The sequence below is a fragment of the Phascolarctos cinereus genome, unplaced genomic scaffold, assembly GCF_003287225.1.
Source record: "Phascolarctos cinereus isolate Bilbo 61053 unplaced genomic scaffold, phaCin_HiC Scaffold_5;HRSCAF=322, whole genome shotgun sequence".
NCBI classification, from domain to species: domain Eukaryota; kingdom Metazoa; phylum Chordata; class Mammalia; order Diprotodontia; family Phascolarctidae; genus Phascolarctos; species Phascolarctos cinereus.
This window is the reverse complement of record NW_027555958.1, coordinates 199,979,036-199,996,772: the sequence shown is the minus strand read 5'-3', so window position 1 is coordinate 199,996,772 and position 17,737 is coordinate 199,979,036. Positions and strand designations below refer to the sequence as shown.

Genomic DNA, 17,737 nt, shown 5'->3' with positions numbered 1-17,737 from the left:
TAAATCCCAATTAGGTGCACCAAAAAAAAACTGTGAGGAAAAACTGGAAAGTGATTCAAAAACTAATTTTACATCAAAAAGAGGAAGCCAGATAGAGAATCAGTGGGATCCTTGTTGATGGTGGGCACAAGGAGAACTCACAGATGAAAAGGAGTTGGATGACAGACTGAATAAAACTTTTGCTTCAGCATCCACTGAACAGAGCATTACGGACATTCCTGCTCCTCAATTTCCTATTACCAAAATAGATAGGTGAAGTTATTGACAATATTTGAAGCAAAAATTACAAATCAAATGTAAACACGTCATCAGAACCAAGTGGTATTTACCAAAGCATTCTGAGGCCACACAAGAATGAAATTAAAGGAGCTGGTCAAAATACATAAAAGATGTCTGCTATGACAAAGGATTTGTAAATTCACATATGATACTTACTTGTTGTGAGGATTCCAAAGGGAAATCAAGGAACTCTTTAATAGTGAATCCCACTCTGTATACTGGGCAAGCTGGTGTTGTTGATGGTAAAGGGTAGGATTATGGATACTTATTAAAGCCAACATTCAAGAAAAGGTGCTTTCTGTAAACTATGACTATCATTTATTGGATTTCATTGAGAGGTTACATAGCCATGTGCATAAGGCAGGATTTACTTAACCTTTTAAAAAAATCCATCGAGGTTATTAAAAATCACAAATGAGTTAGAGGGACTATTGTGTCATAAACCTAGTACTTCTCTGGATGAAGAACTATATTGATTAGGGTTTCTTAGAAATTCCTACTCAGATTGATTTTGTTTCATATCATTAGTAATGACCTGTAGTATATAATGAAACCCCTAAGTTTGTATAACACTGAACAGTTCTGTATTGTACCCTCTCCACCAAAAAAAAATCACTTTGCATAAATTTTGAATTGGTTTATCTGTATAAATGTTGTTTCCCACTAGTAATACACATTTTATACATATATATGGCAGGGATTTTAGATTTTTTTTGTATCCTCAACCCCTGGAGAAATGAATAAACTAAACAGTCAATACTTATTGAATGGGTGAATGAATGAAGAGGCTATCTAGTGGGAAAAGATTATTTGAAGACTGATCTGTGAAAAAAAAATGGCAGATGAGTTTTGATGTAGGCAAGGGTAAAGTAGTGAATATAATGAATAAATATCCAAATTATATGCATAAAGTTATGAGCTATTAATCATACTGCAGGAAAGGGAATAGGAAATAATTTCCCATTTCTCCCACCCACCCACTAGTAGAATGTAAGTGCCTTGAGGGCAGAAATGGTTGCATTTTTTGTTTTTGTGTCTCCAGTCCCTAGCTAAATGAATAAAGTAAAAACTTAATGCCTGTTGCATAAATGAGTGAGTGAGTGAATGAATGGATTAGTAAAAGCCTTTCCAGTGGGGATTCTATCTTTTGAAGAACAGTGTGAGTAAAAAAAAAAAATAAAAAGCAGCTGGTGATTTTTTATGTGGGCAAGTGTAAAGAAATTCTTGTAATGATTGAATATCCAAATTATATGCATAAAATGAAATTATGAGTTATTAATGGCCAGTAAGGAAACAAAGAATCATTGCTCATTTTTTAATGAAGATATTGGTCCAATGTGACTATAACCAAAAAGGCCAAAAAGTGTTGTGAGATTATCAAGAAGGATACAAACCAGAAAATAGTATCCTCCTCATATAAAATTAAGAACACTACATATTGCTGGAGTTTCCAAATCTGACATTTCAAAACGAATATAATGGAATTAGAAGAAATCGAGAAAGTCCCCAAATTGACTACAAAGAACATATGAAGGAAGATGCTATCTGCATCCAGAGGAAGAACTGATAAATGGAATTATATATAAACCAGGTGTGGAAACAAGGATGTCCACTGTCACCAATATTATGCAATATTGTATCGGAAATCCTAACAATAACAATAAGAGAAGAAAAAGAAACAGAAGGAATCAGAATAGGGAATGAGGTAACAAAACTATTTCTTTTTTGTAGATCTGATAATATGTGATATAATCACTAGGGTGAGGAAGGGGAGAGGAGGAAAAAAGGAAAGAAATTGACATGATAACTTTATTGTACATTTAAAAGGAATAGAAAATTATACATAATAAATTTGCAGTTTCATGAGCAATCATCTTTTTATAGAAATGTTTGTTTTATTCTATAAATTAAAAATAATTTTTTTAAAAGTCAAAAGCAAGTCAAGTACAATGATTGAGGAGGAAGACAAGAAAGTCACCATATGTGACAGAGTGAAAATGGGTTGAGAGTCTTCATTTGGAAAAGGTAAAGCTTGAGAAAGAATATAAACAAAATCTATAAAATTTATTCATTATGTGACTATCATACACCCAGATTCATTTACCAAATCCTGAAATATGAGGAAAAAAGGGGCCCCTCTTTGAAACTTGAATGAGATAAGTTTAAGACTCATGAAATGATGACTTCACATGGAAATTCATTACCCCGAAAGGCAGTGCAGGGATCCTTATCAATGGATTCCAAAAAAATTAGATCATTGAATGAATGGAATAGTCATAAATGTTTGCTAAGAGAATTTTCTATGCAATTAACCTTGAAGATTCTCACCCATATCTCTTGGTGTGTCTTTTGGCAAGAGACTACAAAGCTAAATGAACCATAACTGCATAAGTACAGAAATTCATATGTTCCTATATTCTCATGGTGGAAAGTGGATGATATGGATTGAAAGTTAGCACATTTCACTCAGTATGTGATTGAATGAATATGTCACTGCTATTATATTTCATCACCCATCTGTGTTTTGCCTTCTGGCTTTGAATCTGTAGGTTTTCTATAAATCAGGATAAACCTACCCTCTTTCAAAAGAGAAAAGGGGGGGAAGCTAGAAAGAAACATCAAAACTATTATTAGCTCATTGTAAACCAATGTCAAATAAAGTAGTTACCTAGCAACATCAGAGCAATGCTCTGGGTTGAAAACCTAGTTGCCGCTTTAATATTCTCATACTTGAAAGAAACCCTGTTTTCTTCTGGAACCATGTTTTGCAAAAATATTCATCCATATGCAGTTCTTCCATTTTCACTTCATACAGTATTTCTTAGGCAAACAGGTGATTTAGAACTGAAACAAAGTTTGGTCTTTGCTTTCCTTGCAGGTTTACCAGCATTAGTAGTGGCCATTTCAGTAGGCTTCACCAGGACGAAAGGATATGGCACTGATCACTAGTAAGTCCATCCACAGTGATAAATCATGTTTGTAATTAAGTTAATTATCAAATAGGCCTCATCAGTGCTCGTTTCCCATTGCTAATGACTTACATTTTGTGCAATGAGTCATTAACAATTGCAGAAATTGCATCAGTGTAGAATTAAGGAGGGGATATTAAATGCATGAAGGTTATAGAATTAGAGCTGGAGGGCTTTGTGGAGCCCATGTTCACAGTTAGCATTTTATAATTTCATTACTATGTCTACCTATTCTGTTCCTTATGGATGTTATTATGCCATAAACATGTTAGGAGAGTGAGGGGCATGGTGATTTCTTTGTAGTTAGCATGGGTAATATCAAGGAATGTTTACAACTGAATAATTCTTGGCACACTTTGACTTCAAATGTCAATCTGACACAGAGTTTACAATGTCACTGTAAAGACACCACATGCATATTGGCATCAAGCCTATGTTGTCACATTTGTCAAGTCAGCCAAACTACATAAAATAGTAATATAGGGTTCAATACAGTTGCTTTGGCTCAGGGAGCCAGCCCAGAAGTGACAGTACTGTTTATTAAATAATCCATATTCAAAAGTGCTTTCAAATGATTTTTAAAAAGTGTCTTAATCTATGTTTGTGTGTGTGTGTGTGTGTGTGTGTGTGTGTGTGTGTATGTATGTGTGTGTATGTGTATATACATCCAAGGTGGGAGTCTGGGGAACAGGAAGGAAGGAGAAAGGCAGAGTACAATGCTTCAGGACTTCCCCACAACCAAATCTAAAACCCTCCATAACAGAAGAGTAGGAATTTCCTGAAGTTTACTGGGGAAGCTCCTTGAGTAAGAAGATTTGAAGCAGAGAGATCAGTCTTTGGGAAGAAAGAGTAGCATACTTTCATCCAGTACCAAATACTAGATACCAAATACACTACAGAGCAGAATTTTTAGGAGGTATGATGGACAATAGACACAGTCAGGTCAGAAGATGTAGGGAACATGGAAATATTCAGAACAAGACAAGTAGAGGATATGGAAGATAGACACGATTAGAGCAGGACAAGTAGGGGCCATGGAAGTTCAACAGAGATGATCAGTTCAAGATATGTAGGGGGCATGGAAGATGGAAATGGTCAGAGTGGGTCATGTAGAAAGTTCATGGAAGATGGGGATAATCAGAACACAGAAAGGAAGAATCAGCTATTGCTCCTATGAGGATTTTGCAGAGGGTTGGGTGTGGAGGGATGGAAAATATTTCTAACCTGGGGGACTCTATATATAGGGCAAGTTGTGGCTTATAATAGGCCCTAACACATTCCTTCCACCTCTTACCTCCTATACTTGACCATGTTAATACCCATAGTTCCCAGCTCCTTTCCTTCCAGGGTAAACCAATATTTTAGAAGGGAGCCAGGGGAAAAGAATTCATGTTATTTGGGTGGTTAAACATGTAGCCAAAGTGTAGCCAAGCAGCTACCCTGGCCTGTGATCCTAACAGTTGGGTTCCACAACTTCCATCATTCTCCTAGAAAGTTTCTGAAGCCAATATTGCACTCAAATACCCTGCAAAGATTGTAAGACAAATGGTTTAATACTGAAATATTGATCACACTTTCATGTTATAATTAAATTTTTGTTCAAAATACTAGATCCTAGGATGAAACTTCTAGGTTCCATAGTAGTCTGACATCCAAAATTTGAAGATTCTATAGTAATATTAAGAAAAAAATAGAGGATAAGCATGTCTCATTGTTAAAGACTAGCCTTTCTATAACCAGAAGGGTTCATTCCATTCTTATTCCATTCTATACTCAGATCAATTATGTGAATTGTAAAATAATGGAATTTCATTATATAATTGATCCTTGATGTTTTTATATAGTGAACATAAATTCATCTACATATATTTTTATTCTTCTCTAATTTTAATAAGGAAACAGAAAGAAGGGAGAGAAGAGAAAAGCAATTATTGGAAGGCAAGTTTTAAAATGTAGAATTCCATTGTTTAATTGAAAGCAAACTCTACGTCCAGAATCAAGACTATTAAGTCCTGCTAGCCTATTCAAAGGGACCGTTGACACATGTGAAGGCATGATTTGGGAACCCTCTTAGGGAACTGAGTCCTGGTTTCCTATTTATGTACTGCATAAACTAAGTGCTTGGCATGCCTCAAGACAAGTCTGTAGTGATCTATTTTAGTAGTTATTACAGCTTTTATTACCATTAATATAAATTCATTTGAATTGTAAGCATCCAGGGTATGAGGAACATAAGGCATATGCCTTAACATAATATCTGTCCTTGAGGATGTTGCAAATTAAGATAGAGAGATTATTTCTTCAATGGATCCATTATTTCATCAATGCGGGCACTCTCTCTGGTGGTACAGGTTATAACCCAAGCATTACTTTTGATCCTAGCTGACTGTTATCTGTGGTTTCAAGTAAAAAACTCTATTGCTGAGTTTGGAGGTGGGGGAATGCGAATCTACTCCATATTCTGGAACCATTTCTGTAAGACTCTTAGCATGACATATATTCTGTTAAGCCCATGGATAGACTGTCCAATATATTTGATTCTTGTCACATGACTGGCCCACCTCCTTTTCCTAGTCTTACATCTCATTGGTGATGCCCTTTTCCCTGCTTCTCCTGCCTAATTCTTTATTGATAACATATTGAATCCCATTCACTCCTACCAAGTGCTTCTCTATTGCCCTTTGGAGAATCTCTAATTTTAAGTCTTAGAAAGAAGGGGAGGTAAAGGGAATTAGCATTTATATAGCCCCTGCTATGTACCAGGCACCATGCTAAGTGATTTAAAAATACTTCATTTGATCCTTACAATAACCCTGTGAGGTAGGTGTTATTTTCCTCATTTTATGGTGGAGGAAACTGAGTCAAAGAGATGTTAATTGGCCTTCCCAGGGCCATACATCCAGTAAGTGTCTGAGGCCAGATTTGAATTTGGTTCTTCCTGACTCCAGGTCCAGCACTCTATCCATTGCACCAGTTAGCAGACTCTAAAAGACCTGCTACTCAGCCATATAACATCACTGGAAAAATACAGATATTAAGAAGATAAGTCTTTGTATCTGGGAAAGGCTGAGAATCATTAAAAGCACTGTATGACTCCCCTTCCCACTCTTTTCTTCTCATTCAATCCTGGGCTATTCCAGCCAAACTGTATGTATTAATTAAATAGTTCTCTGGATATCCATCTATCTGCATAATGAAGTTTGGAGCAGTAGTAGCACACTCAAAAAGAAATAGGGGCCACTAATCCATACAGAAAGTCCTTACAAGCAGCATATTGACTTATTGCTATTATCTGTTTTATCATATTTTTTGAATGTTTCTCAATTATATTTTAGTCTGGTTCAGGCCACCCATGAAAGTGTTGTGTGTTGCATGTTTGACATCTCCAGTCTGAAACATAGTATTCTTTATTCACATGCTTTTTCTTATGTGGGTAATGAAAACAGACTCTTTTGAATGATTTTTTAAGGTTCTGCATTGTTCTAGGGCTTTATGTATATAGCACAATGTTATCCACAATAGGATAATCTGGAGAAACTCATCAACTAAATATTTGAAAATCTGATTTTGATTTAGACTCTGTGCTAGAATCTTACCTAAGAGTGAAAAACATCTCTCTCTTCTTATTTTAGGTCTTGTATAATATTAAGAAATAGAGAATTGTTGAACAAATGTTTCCTTTATATCTTTCAAGGTATCATGTTTGTAGTGTATTCGTGAAGGGAGAGAATTTTAGAGGAGAGCCCATATAGCAACATTTTTCTCTATTGAATTAAATGTTTAATTGTCAACAAACAATAAATATAAGAAGATCTTATATTTTAGAAACCTTTTATTCAGATGTGTGATTGTAAAGGGGATGTATGTTATGGAATATTATTTGCAAAAGCCCATTTTTTTTCCTTTCCTTTGCCTTTATGAAGTAGGTTCCTCAATGTGGGCATAGATTATTCTCATAAAAATTTTGGAAAGGGTCTTATGTACCAATAATTCACAGGTCATAGATGCAGAGCTCAAAGAGAGGTCAGAAGCCACTGAGTCAAATTCCCTCATTTTACAGATGAAAAAAACTGAGGCCCAGGAAGGTTATGGCTTGCCCAAAGTCACACAGGTGGTAAATGTCAGCTATTGATCAGTTGTCCTTTTTCATAATGATAAGGTTCACGATTTTTTCCCAAGTGTTTTCTATTCTTGGTTCTTTTTCAGAAGCTAGCTCCCCCTATCTCTCCCAGGCTAGAAATGCAATGACCAGTCATGGGCCTGATCCCATGGCATAGAAGCTTTAACCTGCTCTGTTTTTTCTAACTTGGGTTGATTCACCAGCCCAATGGCCGTTTGCTTCTAGGGATTCACCATCTTCTTGTTGGACTTAGTTCAAGTATCCAATCAGCTTTAGCTCTACTACAGTGCAGAACTACGAAATTCAAGTGATTCACCAGCCTCAGCCACCCCTAACAACAGGGGACTATAGTCATTCATCACCACTCCTGACATATTTTGGCTTCTTTTACCATGTACTGAGAATTAAAATTGCCTTCAAAATTGTATTATCTCTGGCATAGTCCTCTTTTGTGTACATTCTAGACTGGCTGTTCTCTTTATTTTCTTATTCCTATATTTACTTCTTCATTTAGCATACTGTGGACTTTATTGTTAGAGTCTAAATAGAGTCCAAGGATTCGCTATTATGGATAGAAAAAAGAGCTTATTAAAGAAATATGTAGAGGTCTTTTCCAACTTTTTTTATCTGTTCTTTGTTCTTCCATTTTCATCTTTCAATGCCCTAAAGATGAGCTACCTTAGTTATTCCTCTCACAAATATATCAATAAACTTGCTTTTTCATAAATTTCTTATTGTTTTGTGAGGTAAGATACTTGTGATCTTCTACCATCCTTTTCTGTAACATTTTTCACAGGAATTTATTTTCTAAACTGGTATTTCCCACAGCTGCCATATTTCTCTACTTGGCAGTAGTAGTTTACTAGTTAAGGCAATTTTTAGACATTTTGAGTCTTCTCAACGTGATGATTGATTTAAACCACCTAATTTCCATAGATTACAGTGAGTTTCCATGTTTGTTCTTTAATCCATTTCACATTTTTTACATCAAGTGTTTGTTTAAATAAGTTAAACCAGAGTTGCTTCAACTGTGTGCCATGTCCTTCATTTCTTTTTTTTTCTTCTAATTTGATCTTTGTTCTAACAAGCTTGCAAATTGGCAATATACAAGAGACTAATTCAGAAATGTTTCTCACATAACAACCAGTCATTTCTTTAAAATATAATCACTTTCTTTTTCTTTATTTTCTTTTTTGATGAACATGGTATTTACCATATTCAGTGCCTCATGATTGTCTTCTTGAAGACACTATTCATGTCCTGTAGCAGGGATCAGCAAACTACTTGATGATCTAAGAAATAGTTTTTACATTCTTAAAAAAGTAAAAGCTATTCTTAGCTCTTTGACTGTGCACAATCAGGCAGCGAGCTAGATTGGGCCTATGGGCTGTAATTTGATAATACGTGATCTATAGGTATGGGGCTAATATATATACTCTGCCAGTTTTTCTCTCAAGTCTTATACCTGAACCGTGTAACATATTTTTCACCATCCTCCCTTATATTCAAATTTGCATTGAAATTAGCTGTATTAAAAAACATGTTGTTTTAATTTGGATGATCTTTTTATATTCTTCATATACCTTCCCTACTTCCTTATGCTCTACAGTAGATGTCAGTACATAAGTTGCTGTTATCTTCCTGGTAGTTTTTGGTTTTGGTTTTATTTTTTCACAAATGCTTATCATGAATACTGCAATATGAGATGACCAATGAAATAATCATTCTGGGTGCCTCTGGATGCATGATAAAAGCATGGATGGGGGAGGGGTTGCATACTAAAAAGAAATTTTGGAATAAACTATTGTTCCCAAAGGTTAAAAACAAACAAGTACCTTAAAAGATGGGAATGATGACTTGTCCTCAGTAGTGTGAAAAACTTCCCTCAGGCAACCTGCTCCTACCTATTCTAAACTATACATTCAACCAGTGACTGGTAAGACAGGTCACCTGTGGCAATCTACATGCCATCTCCATTTCTCTAGGTAATGTGAGAATGAATGTCTTTCCTTATATGCTTTCCCATGGCTCTATCCATATAAATTTATATTTTTTTCCAAATGCCAAAAATGAAATAAACAGAAGCTGCTTTTATTTCCATTCAAAATCTAAAATTTGGTGAATTAAGTATGCTGCAAAGATATAGAGGCAAGTAACGCATGCAAAATGTGGAATATGCATCTCTTTGCAACTGTTGCTTTTAAACAAATTTCTTCCAATATATTGAAGGCCTTCAGGAAGAGCAGGTAAATGGCATGTTTGAAACTTTTAAGACTAGCTGTCTCTGCTTAAAAGTGCAGTTGAAAATTTTGATAGTGGATGGCAAATAGCATTTTTAATCCACCCTAAATTTTACTTCGGGGCCGAAAATAAACACAGTAATGCTCACTGCAATGGTAATTTTTCCTAAAAGTTTTAAGTACCTAAAATAATGTTTTATACCAAAAAATTCCTTTCCAGTGAGAACTGTTCAATACATGGAATGCTATAGTTCAAGTCTCTCCCCCTTTATGTGTAATTTTATATGCTTTTCCAATGTTCTAGAATGCTAAAGAGAAATCGGTAAGCCAAATTGTTTGTTTCATGCTTCAATGGTTTTATACTCATCACTAATTTTTGTTAGTTCTTATCTAATATTCTTTCCAGCTGCTGGCTATCTCTTGAAGGAGGGCTACTCTATGCTTTTGTTGGGCCTGCTGCTGCTGTTGTCCTGGTAAACATCAAAATCACCTTATTTTCTTCTCTGAGCAAAGAAAGGCTATTTTACAACAATTAAATTGACTATTTCACTAGTCATTGCATGTTGTATAGAAGTCTTAGCATCTGATGCACTGTTATGTTGATTTTATTTGACTTCATAATGCTCTACAGGAAGTACCTGACTACTCTGAAATCTTATTTTGAATTGCAAGGAATAGGGGGAAAGTGTTCATATGTCTGGGCTTTCATTTATACTGTGAAATTACAATTGTGTAGGGAAGCTGTGGTTAACTTAAAATCTTTGCCCTTTAACACACAACATTTCACTTGTGCATTATTTATTGTAAGGGCCTTTGCCATGCATTCCTATCTGGAATATCTCATAAAGGTCCCCATTTCTCAAGAAAGACAAAAGCATAAGCCAAAACAAACATCTATGAAATACACAAAGGTTATGATTTTTTTTCCTTTTGTGAAACCCAGAAGTAATTTCTTCATAGCTCTAACTATAGAATATCCTCCAAAAATGAACATTAATTCTGCTACTAATTTGCCTTTGTCTCTCTTAATGAGGACATCTCATTTTATTGATATCAAATCTCTTTCTCCTCAATAAATCTGAAGAGTGGGGGGGGGCAGTCTGAACTAAATGCAGAGATCCTCATCTCTGTGAAATTAGCTTTCTAATTGGAAAACTGTTCCTCAGTTTCTTAAATGATTCATGCAATAAATTGGAAGCAAATGGCACAGTTTGCTCAGGACTCTAAATGTATAACTTTCTTTCTTTTAAAATTTGGTCTTTTCTGCCCTTAAATGTTTTTAACATAGCAAGGAGCTAAAACTACACATGATTTACAAGAGAAATAAAATCCAGGCACATGGTGAGATAAGGATCTAAGAAAATAGGAAATATTAGACATGCTTTTATCTGTTGAATTGAAATCTTGATTCAGTGCATAGGATCATTTCCCTCAGCTACTATGTTAATGTTTCACTAACCCTAAAATAAAGAAAACTGTTGTGTGTGATAGAAACACTGCTATTACAGTCTTTGGGGGAACAATCAATTCCTGTCTGCGTGCTACAATTATAACAGAATCTATAACAGACAACATTTCTCCTAGTTTCAATAATAAGAAATCAGAAGATAAATAACTCTTTCCTTGATTAAATGGTAACTTGGCAGTTAGCAATTTTTTTATGAGGAAAGGGATTTATACCCACTAAAAGTGGTATGGATCTTCTTTATAGCATCATTTAAACAGAGTCAAATTATAAAACCCACATGGCTTGAGTGAATTCAGGTTTAACTACTTTGTGTTGAAATCTTCAAATCATTCTATAAACCAAAAAGGGGAAAAATGCTTTCTTGAAATTCCAATATTAGGTTTACTCATCTGTAACAGATGATTCTGTTGCCCCATTCAGAAATAATATCTTGGGTAGGGGGGCCAAAAGAGAAGAAGGAAGAACAAAGTAAAACAAAAAAATATATATTCAGTAATTAAGTCCTGTGAGTGAGTTGACTTCAATTAATCAGTTCCTTTTGATGCATCGCTTTTTTGGACCAATCCTGAGAAGCTGTTATAAACAGTTAAAATGAGAGACATTTCATTCCAATATTTGCATTTCGATGGAGAAAGAAAACTATGTATGATTACATCTCAGCTGAAACATCTAAAAGATTTTTAAAGTGAAAGTAAGAGGAACTATTTTAAAAGGAAATATTGTAAAGTAAAAGGAAATACTGAAGAATATTTAATAGAGTGTACTGTAAAAAAACAACAACAACAACAACAACAGTGTTTTGATAGCCATCTTGAAAAACTAATTTCTTAAAAGATCCCAGTGATCCACCATAGATTTGTCCTTCAGTTGGCTCTCTGACCCCAAAGCCTGGAACAATGACCCAGGTCTGATAGCAAAACATCCTTGCTTCATATACCCAATACCCTAGGTTATGGCCAGATTATCAAAGGTATAGGTAAGATGAGGACAGGCTTATATAACCAACTTGATTTTCTGGTTTTAGGACCATCTGGGGATAGAGGAAAGGGAGGAGAATATCAGATTACCTTGCTAAGAAGAGTTAAGGGGACTGCAAGGAGATAGTTAAAATCTAAGTTTTGTGTATTTACTGCAAAAGATGAAAACTGAGTATGTTTAAAAATTATTAAAGTAACAGTCTAGTATTAAAACTGTCAAGTATTGCAATGTGTATCTGGAAAGTGACTGTGAATGTTGAATTGATTAGAGATTGATTTCAAGCATAATAGATGTTACTAGATTACTTTCGCTACCATTGAAAGGTCAACTGTTGTTTCTATTTGACAGGTCAACATGGTGATTGGCATTTTGGTATTTAATAAACTTGTTTCCAGAGATGGGATCCTAGATAAAAAGCTCAAACACAGAGCCGGGTAAGCTGCAATTGGTAGACTGTGAAGATTCTTTACCAGTGAATCTCATCTTTTCAGTTCCAGATACTCATCAAATGCATTTGACTGTGCTTTGAATTTTGTTCTCCATGTACTGATGTGTTTGGTAGATTTCATCCATTCCAAAAGTTGCAGTTGTACTGTCCTCAGGGAATGTGACCAAAAATACCCAATCATAATAAAACACAAACTAAAGTATTAAGTTAATTTTTAAATATGCTGATTTTGGTGTTGCCCACCAAAAACATTAAAACCTAATGTGTATCTATGAAGTAATTGTTCTTGGATGGGGCACTAAGTTATTCCTCAGATGCCCTTGTTCCTGTTAGTTAAAAGAAAAAAAAAATAGGAGAGGCAGGTTAAAAAAAAAAAAAGCTTATGGTTTACAGATGAAATGCCTGCCAAGTGGACGAAAGAGTTTTTGTGTTTTCCTCCAGAAATTTACCTTTGATGTTTTATGTTAAAATCTAGTTCCTCATGTATGACGATACCTTGTCAAACAGCATTCTTGCTCTGGATTAGTCTTCTTTGCAGTGCTTGTAACTACACCCCACCAAAATGAGCTATTTAGAGTTTTCACATTCACATTTCATCTGCTTATAAAATTGATAAAAGCATCTCTCTGAATTAATTTTACTGTTATTGTATTACCACCATAGCTAATGACTTAATGAAGACATTTCATAAGCAGATCGATGTCAGCTTTCTAGGGTTACATTGTCACCCTTTGCAAGCTAGTAGAAATGTGAATGAAACATTAACTCTCTAGTTTTCCCTTTGTATCTATATATATATTTTATACCTTTCATTTTCACCTACCCTTTCTCTCTCTGTTAGAAAGTAATTGCAGTGCAATTCAGAACTTACTCTGCAATTGTTCCCTTTTCTTTCATAACCTACAGGCTATATCTGATAAGCTATCTAGTGCTATTTAACATTTGTAGTATTTTATCACCTAGTGGTAAGAATTTTGACATTGCTTCAAAGCAGTATTATCTTTGTGAAGATCTTCATGACAAAATAGGTTAGTTACATGGAACATCTACAAGTATATTTTGCTAGTGTAGGATTAATTGCTTTTAACATGTAAATTTGAGATCATTCATGTCATATCTGTGGTTCTGTTTTAGGATAACAAAAATGTTAGTCTAGATAGTTGAGTGAATATAACTTTCCATTTAGTGTTCATACATCATTCACCCTCAAAAAATAATAGTTTGAATAACCTCAGGCTGAGTATACACACACACACACAACCCACTTCTTGATGGTCCAAACAAATCTTGAAAAACTAATTTCCATACCCATAGTTCCCCACACTAATGAAATTGTACATGCAAACAACATGTGTGTATATATGCATATATTCACATATGTTATATGTCATTGTTTTAATGTATTTTAAAATGAAATTTTATCTGTAAATAACTATTAGCTAATTAATGAATTAGAATTCTATTTATATGTCTATTGTGAAAGATAATGATTTATTCACATGAATAAATGCTGAGTGCCTTGGGAGCAATTTTAACTTGCAAATGTATGAAATTCCAAAATACTTGTAGAAATTCAAACCTATTTCTTATTCACTGATGAACACTAATAGCTTCAATGAAAGGTGAAATTTAATTCTAAGAAGCAGAGTAGAGCAAGTAAGAATAAAAATTACTCTAATTGATGAAGTTGCTATATGGTCTTCTTTTCTATAGCAATGAACCTCTATTCTGTCTTTAGCCATAACAAATACATCAAGAGTTCAAATGCTTTTTTGAAATAGTTTTATCAGTTATACCATAATCTATATGAAGTGTAAATAAAAATGAGATACAAATTACCCCTTCAAAATTATCATCATGAAGATAAGGTATAAATTGTACCAAAAATAAATGGGAAAGACCTGAAGTCTGCATGTTAGGGATGGATTTGGAAAACATATAATTCAGTTATTAATATAATTCAGTTAAATAACATTCTTGCATGTAGAAGCATAGCTGGTCTATAAAATAATTTTTATACTGTGATTCACAGGGATTTAATCAATGAATTATGCCTATATAGAGCATTGTCTCTGGAGGGAAAACTTTTTTATAAGATTAATCAATTGTATTAGATACTAAAATAACTAAATATGTGGCACAGTAGCATAAAGAAAAATTTCTGTTAATGTCAATATCTATATAAAATAGAATAGCAATGATTTTCTTAAAATGTTAATGAGGTATAATAGAATGACGAAAATAGAATCATAGAATCATGTGCACTCCCAAATCTCAAAAAGAAAATTCCACTAGTGTTACCTTTTCTTTTCTGTTGAAGTTCCCTTGAAGCAGCAGTTTTACCTTAGCAGCTTAAAGGAAAGGAAGTAGGCTAGGCCATATTGTGGAGAGAGCACTGGACTTGAATCAGGAAGACATGAGTTCAAATTTTCCCTCAGACATTTTATTAGCTAGGTGATCCTATGCAAGGCACTAAAGTTCTATTAGCCTTAGATTATTCTTCTATTAGTAGGAGATAATGTAATATCGTCTGTGAATCTTAAAACATGCTAAATTAAGGTTAGGGATTATTATTGTTGTTTTTGTTTTTGTTAGGCTAATTTATAGCCAGAAGGGTAAATTATATGTGAAAAATTTCTTGAGACTTTTCCAGAAGGAAGAGGTTAGAGTCATCTCAGGAAAGCAAAGCTTTGATGCATCTGGTATGGCATTTTGATGGGAAAATTTGCATTGTTTTCATTCTTGAAAGATGATTGACAGGCAAGGCACGAGGGCCTACAGAGAGTAAGGGATAATATTTGGAAAGGTGTAATTGATTCAGAAGGTTGTCAAAACAAAGTTCCACTTGTATCAGATGGCTTAGGTGAGATGGCAAAGATTCCTCTTCTTCCATTGGCACTCTGGAAAATAGCTATTGCTTGAGCACTGGGCAAATCTTAAACTTTGGGAAATTCAAGTCTTCCTTACGTGTCAGGATCTTTCATTTTACAAAGCAAAAAATTCCTAAAATAATATACCACAAAACAGGTATCTGGTGTTGTTTAAAAAAAACTTATTATTGCCCTCATATTTTATAGCACTTAATAGTAATTTCATCTATGTTAATTTCTTTTGCGTTTATAAGCAGTTCTATTAAGATATGTAGTAGAGTTATTTTCTTGGATTTAAAATTAAAAGGCCTTTGGATTATAGACTTAGAACTAGAAAAGACTCAGAGGACATCTGATCCAACCCACTTAATTTTCATATTGAAGCAGAGAGCATAGGTGACTTTCCCAAAGACACCCAGGCAGTAGTAAGTGGCAAAAGAAGGATCAGAATACAGGTCCTCTGACTCCTGACCATTTTTTCCACTGCACCAGATTACCAACTTTAAAATTTCACCAGGGGCAGCTAGGTGGCCCAGTGGATAGAGCACCAGCCCTGCAGACAGGAAGACCTGAGTTCAAATACGGCCTCAGACACTTGACACTTACTAGCTGAGTTACTCTGGGCAAGTCACTTAACCCCAATTGCCTCACAAAAATTAAAATAAAATAAAATTACATCATGATAAAAATTATTATCTCTATTGTTTTGGGGTTTGGGTTTTTTTTTAGGCAATTGGGGTTAAGTGACTTGCCTAGGGTCACACAGCTAGTAAGCGTCAAGTGTTTGGTCTGAGGCCAGATTTGAACTCAGGTCCTCCTGACTTCAGGGTCCATGCTCTATCCACTGTACCACCTAGCTGCCCCTATTATCTCTATTGTTAAAGGCAAATATTTTGAAGTTAAGAAAGGGATATATAAATTGTAAGAAGAATATCTCCATCATGAAACGTTCTTCTTTCTCATCTCACTCATTCGTGGAATCAGGGTTAGAATTATAATGCTAAAGGTGTCTCAGGCCATTTTGCACCAGGTACCATTGCTTAGGATCAGTCTTGACTTAAGACAAATGTAGAATCATAGATTTAGAACCTCATTATTTTACAGATCAGAAAACCAATGTCCAAGGAGGCTAAATGATTTCTACAAGATCACATGAGGAGTAAATGGTAAAGTCAGGGTCCTCTAACTCCAAATCCAGTGCTCTTTTCATTCCACTATGTTGTCTAGTCAGTAATTATATTTTATATTATTTTATGTACATTATGTTCCACATACACATCAAACACCTCAAAGATCCAAGCTCTTTAAGTCTTGTCACGAGCTTTATTTCTAGAAAAATATGAAATTAGATGAAGGTAATCCTAAAAAGTTTCTTCTAAGTAAAAAAAATGGACTAGAGAGACATCATTTCCCTCATCAATATTTCTTTTTGGAGACGCAAATGAGACAAAAAGGCAGCATAGAAATATACTCTTGAATTATTGGCACAAGGCAAAATGAGATTTCAGTTAAATTACCTTTTATTATAGCAAGCTAAGAAACTTATGCCATGCTTTTAAAATTAACATTTAGTAACCCTTGGCCAGTGGTCATGTTTTGAAGGTCTAATAAATAAATTAGCTTTACTAAAGAGGGAAAGATTCGTGTATACTTTCAACCATGAAGAGACATGTTACCTGTGAGACAATAGAAAGACAAATGGCAGTAACTTTGCCTTAAAAAACCTAGTATGAAAACAGATTTTGAATAGCAATATGTTGTCTCTTAAAAAGCTGAAACAAGCAAAAAGGCTAGGTCCACCTAAGAAAATCTATTTTGCTTCAAAATTTGCTTCAAAAATACATAAGGTTATCTGTCAGGGCTTTCATGAAACAAATTGCATAGGGATATAGTGGCCTTTTTTATGAGTGGAGAGAAGGGAATGGGATATTCCCTTTGGAATGGCATAGTAATGCAAGTGATTCAAGGTCAGTTTATGTTTTTCCCCATCAGATAAAACTACTGTATTTCATATAGGCTCTACTTATATTCCTTTTTTTTTTTAGTTTGGAAATCCCTATTATCCATATTGCTGAGTTGAATTAATCTATTTTCCCACATTTTCAACATACAAATTCCAAAATGTGCAGAAGAACTAATTTATTATTATATAACAAAGGTATACATACCTAGCTAGAAAGTTGTTCTGTAACTTTACAATTATGAAAAATAGGAAAAAATATTATTCCACATATAATCTGAATTTAGAATTGGAAGACAGAAAATATCATAGAAAATAATTTGGAAATACTTTGGTTCAAAGCTTTCTCCTTGGTTTTGCCATGAAAGTATTTTATCATAATATATCAAGGTGTATATTTATTTT

At 34.4% G+C, this 17,737-nt stretch overlaps 1 protein-coding gene across 1 annotated transcript in view; it reads left to right on the top strand.

Moving 5' to 3' along the window:
* ADGRB3 (adhesion G protein-coupled receptor B3) overlaps positions 1–17,737 on the top strand; it is an 888,617-nt gene that overhangs the window by 802,295 nt on the left and 68,585 nt on the right. Inside the window, exons 23-25 of the mRNA XM_078155299.1 lie at positions 3,158–3,227; positions 10,015–10,081; positions 12,403–12,488. Of these exons, the coding sequence (XP_078011425.1) occupies positions 3,158–3,227; positions 10,015–10,081; positions 12,403–12,488 (223 nt within the window). The remainder of the gene's footprint in view (positions 1–3,157; positions 3,228–10,014; positions 10,082–12,402; positions 12,489–17,737) is intronic.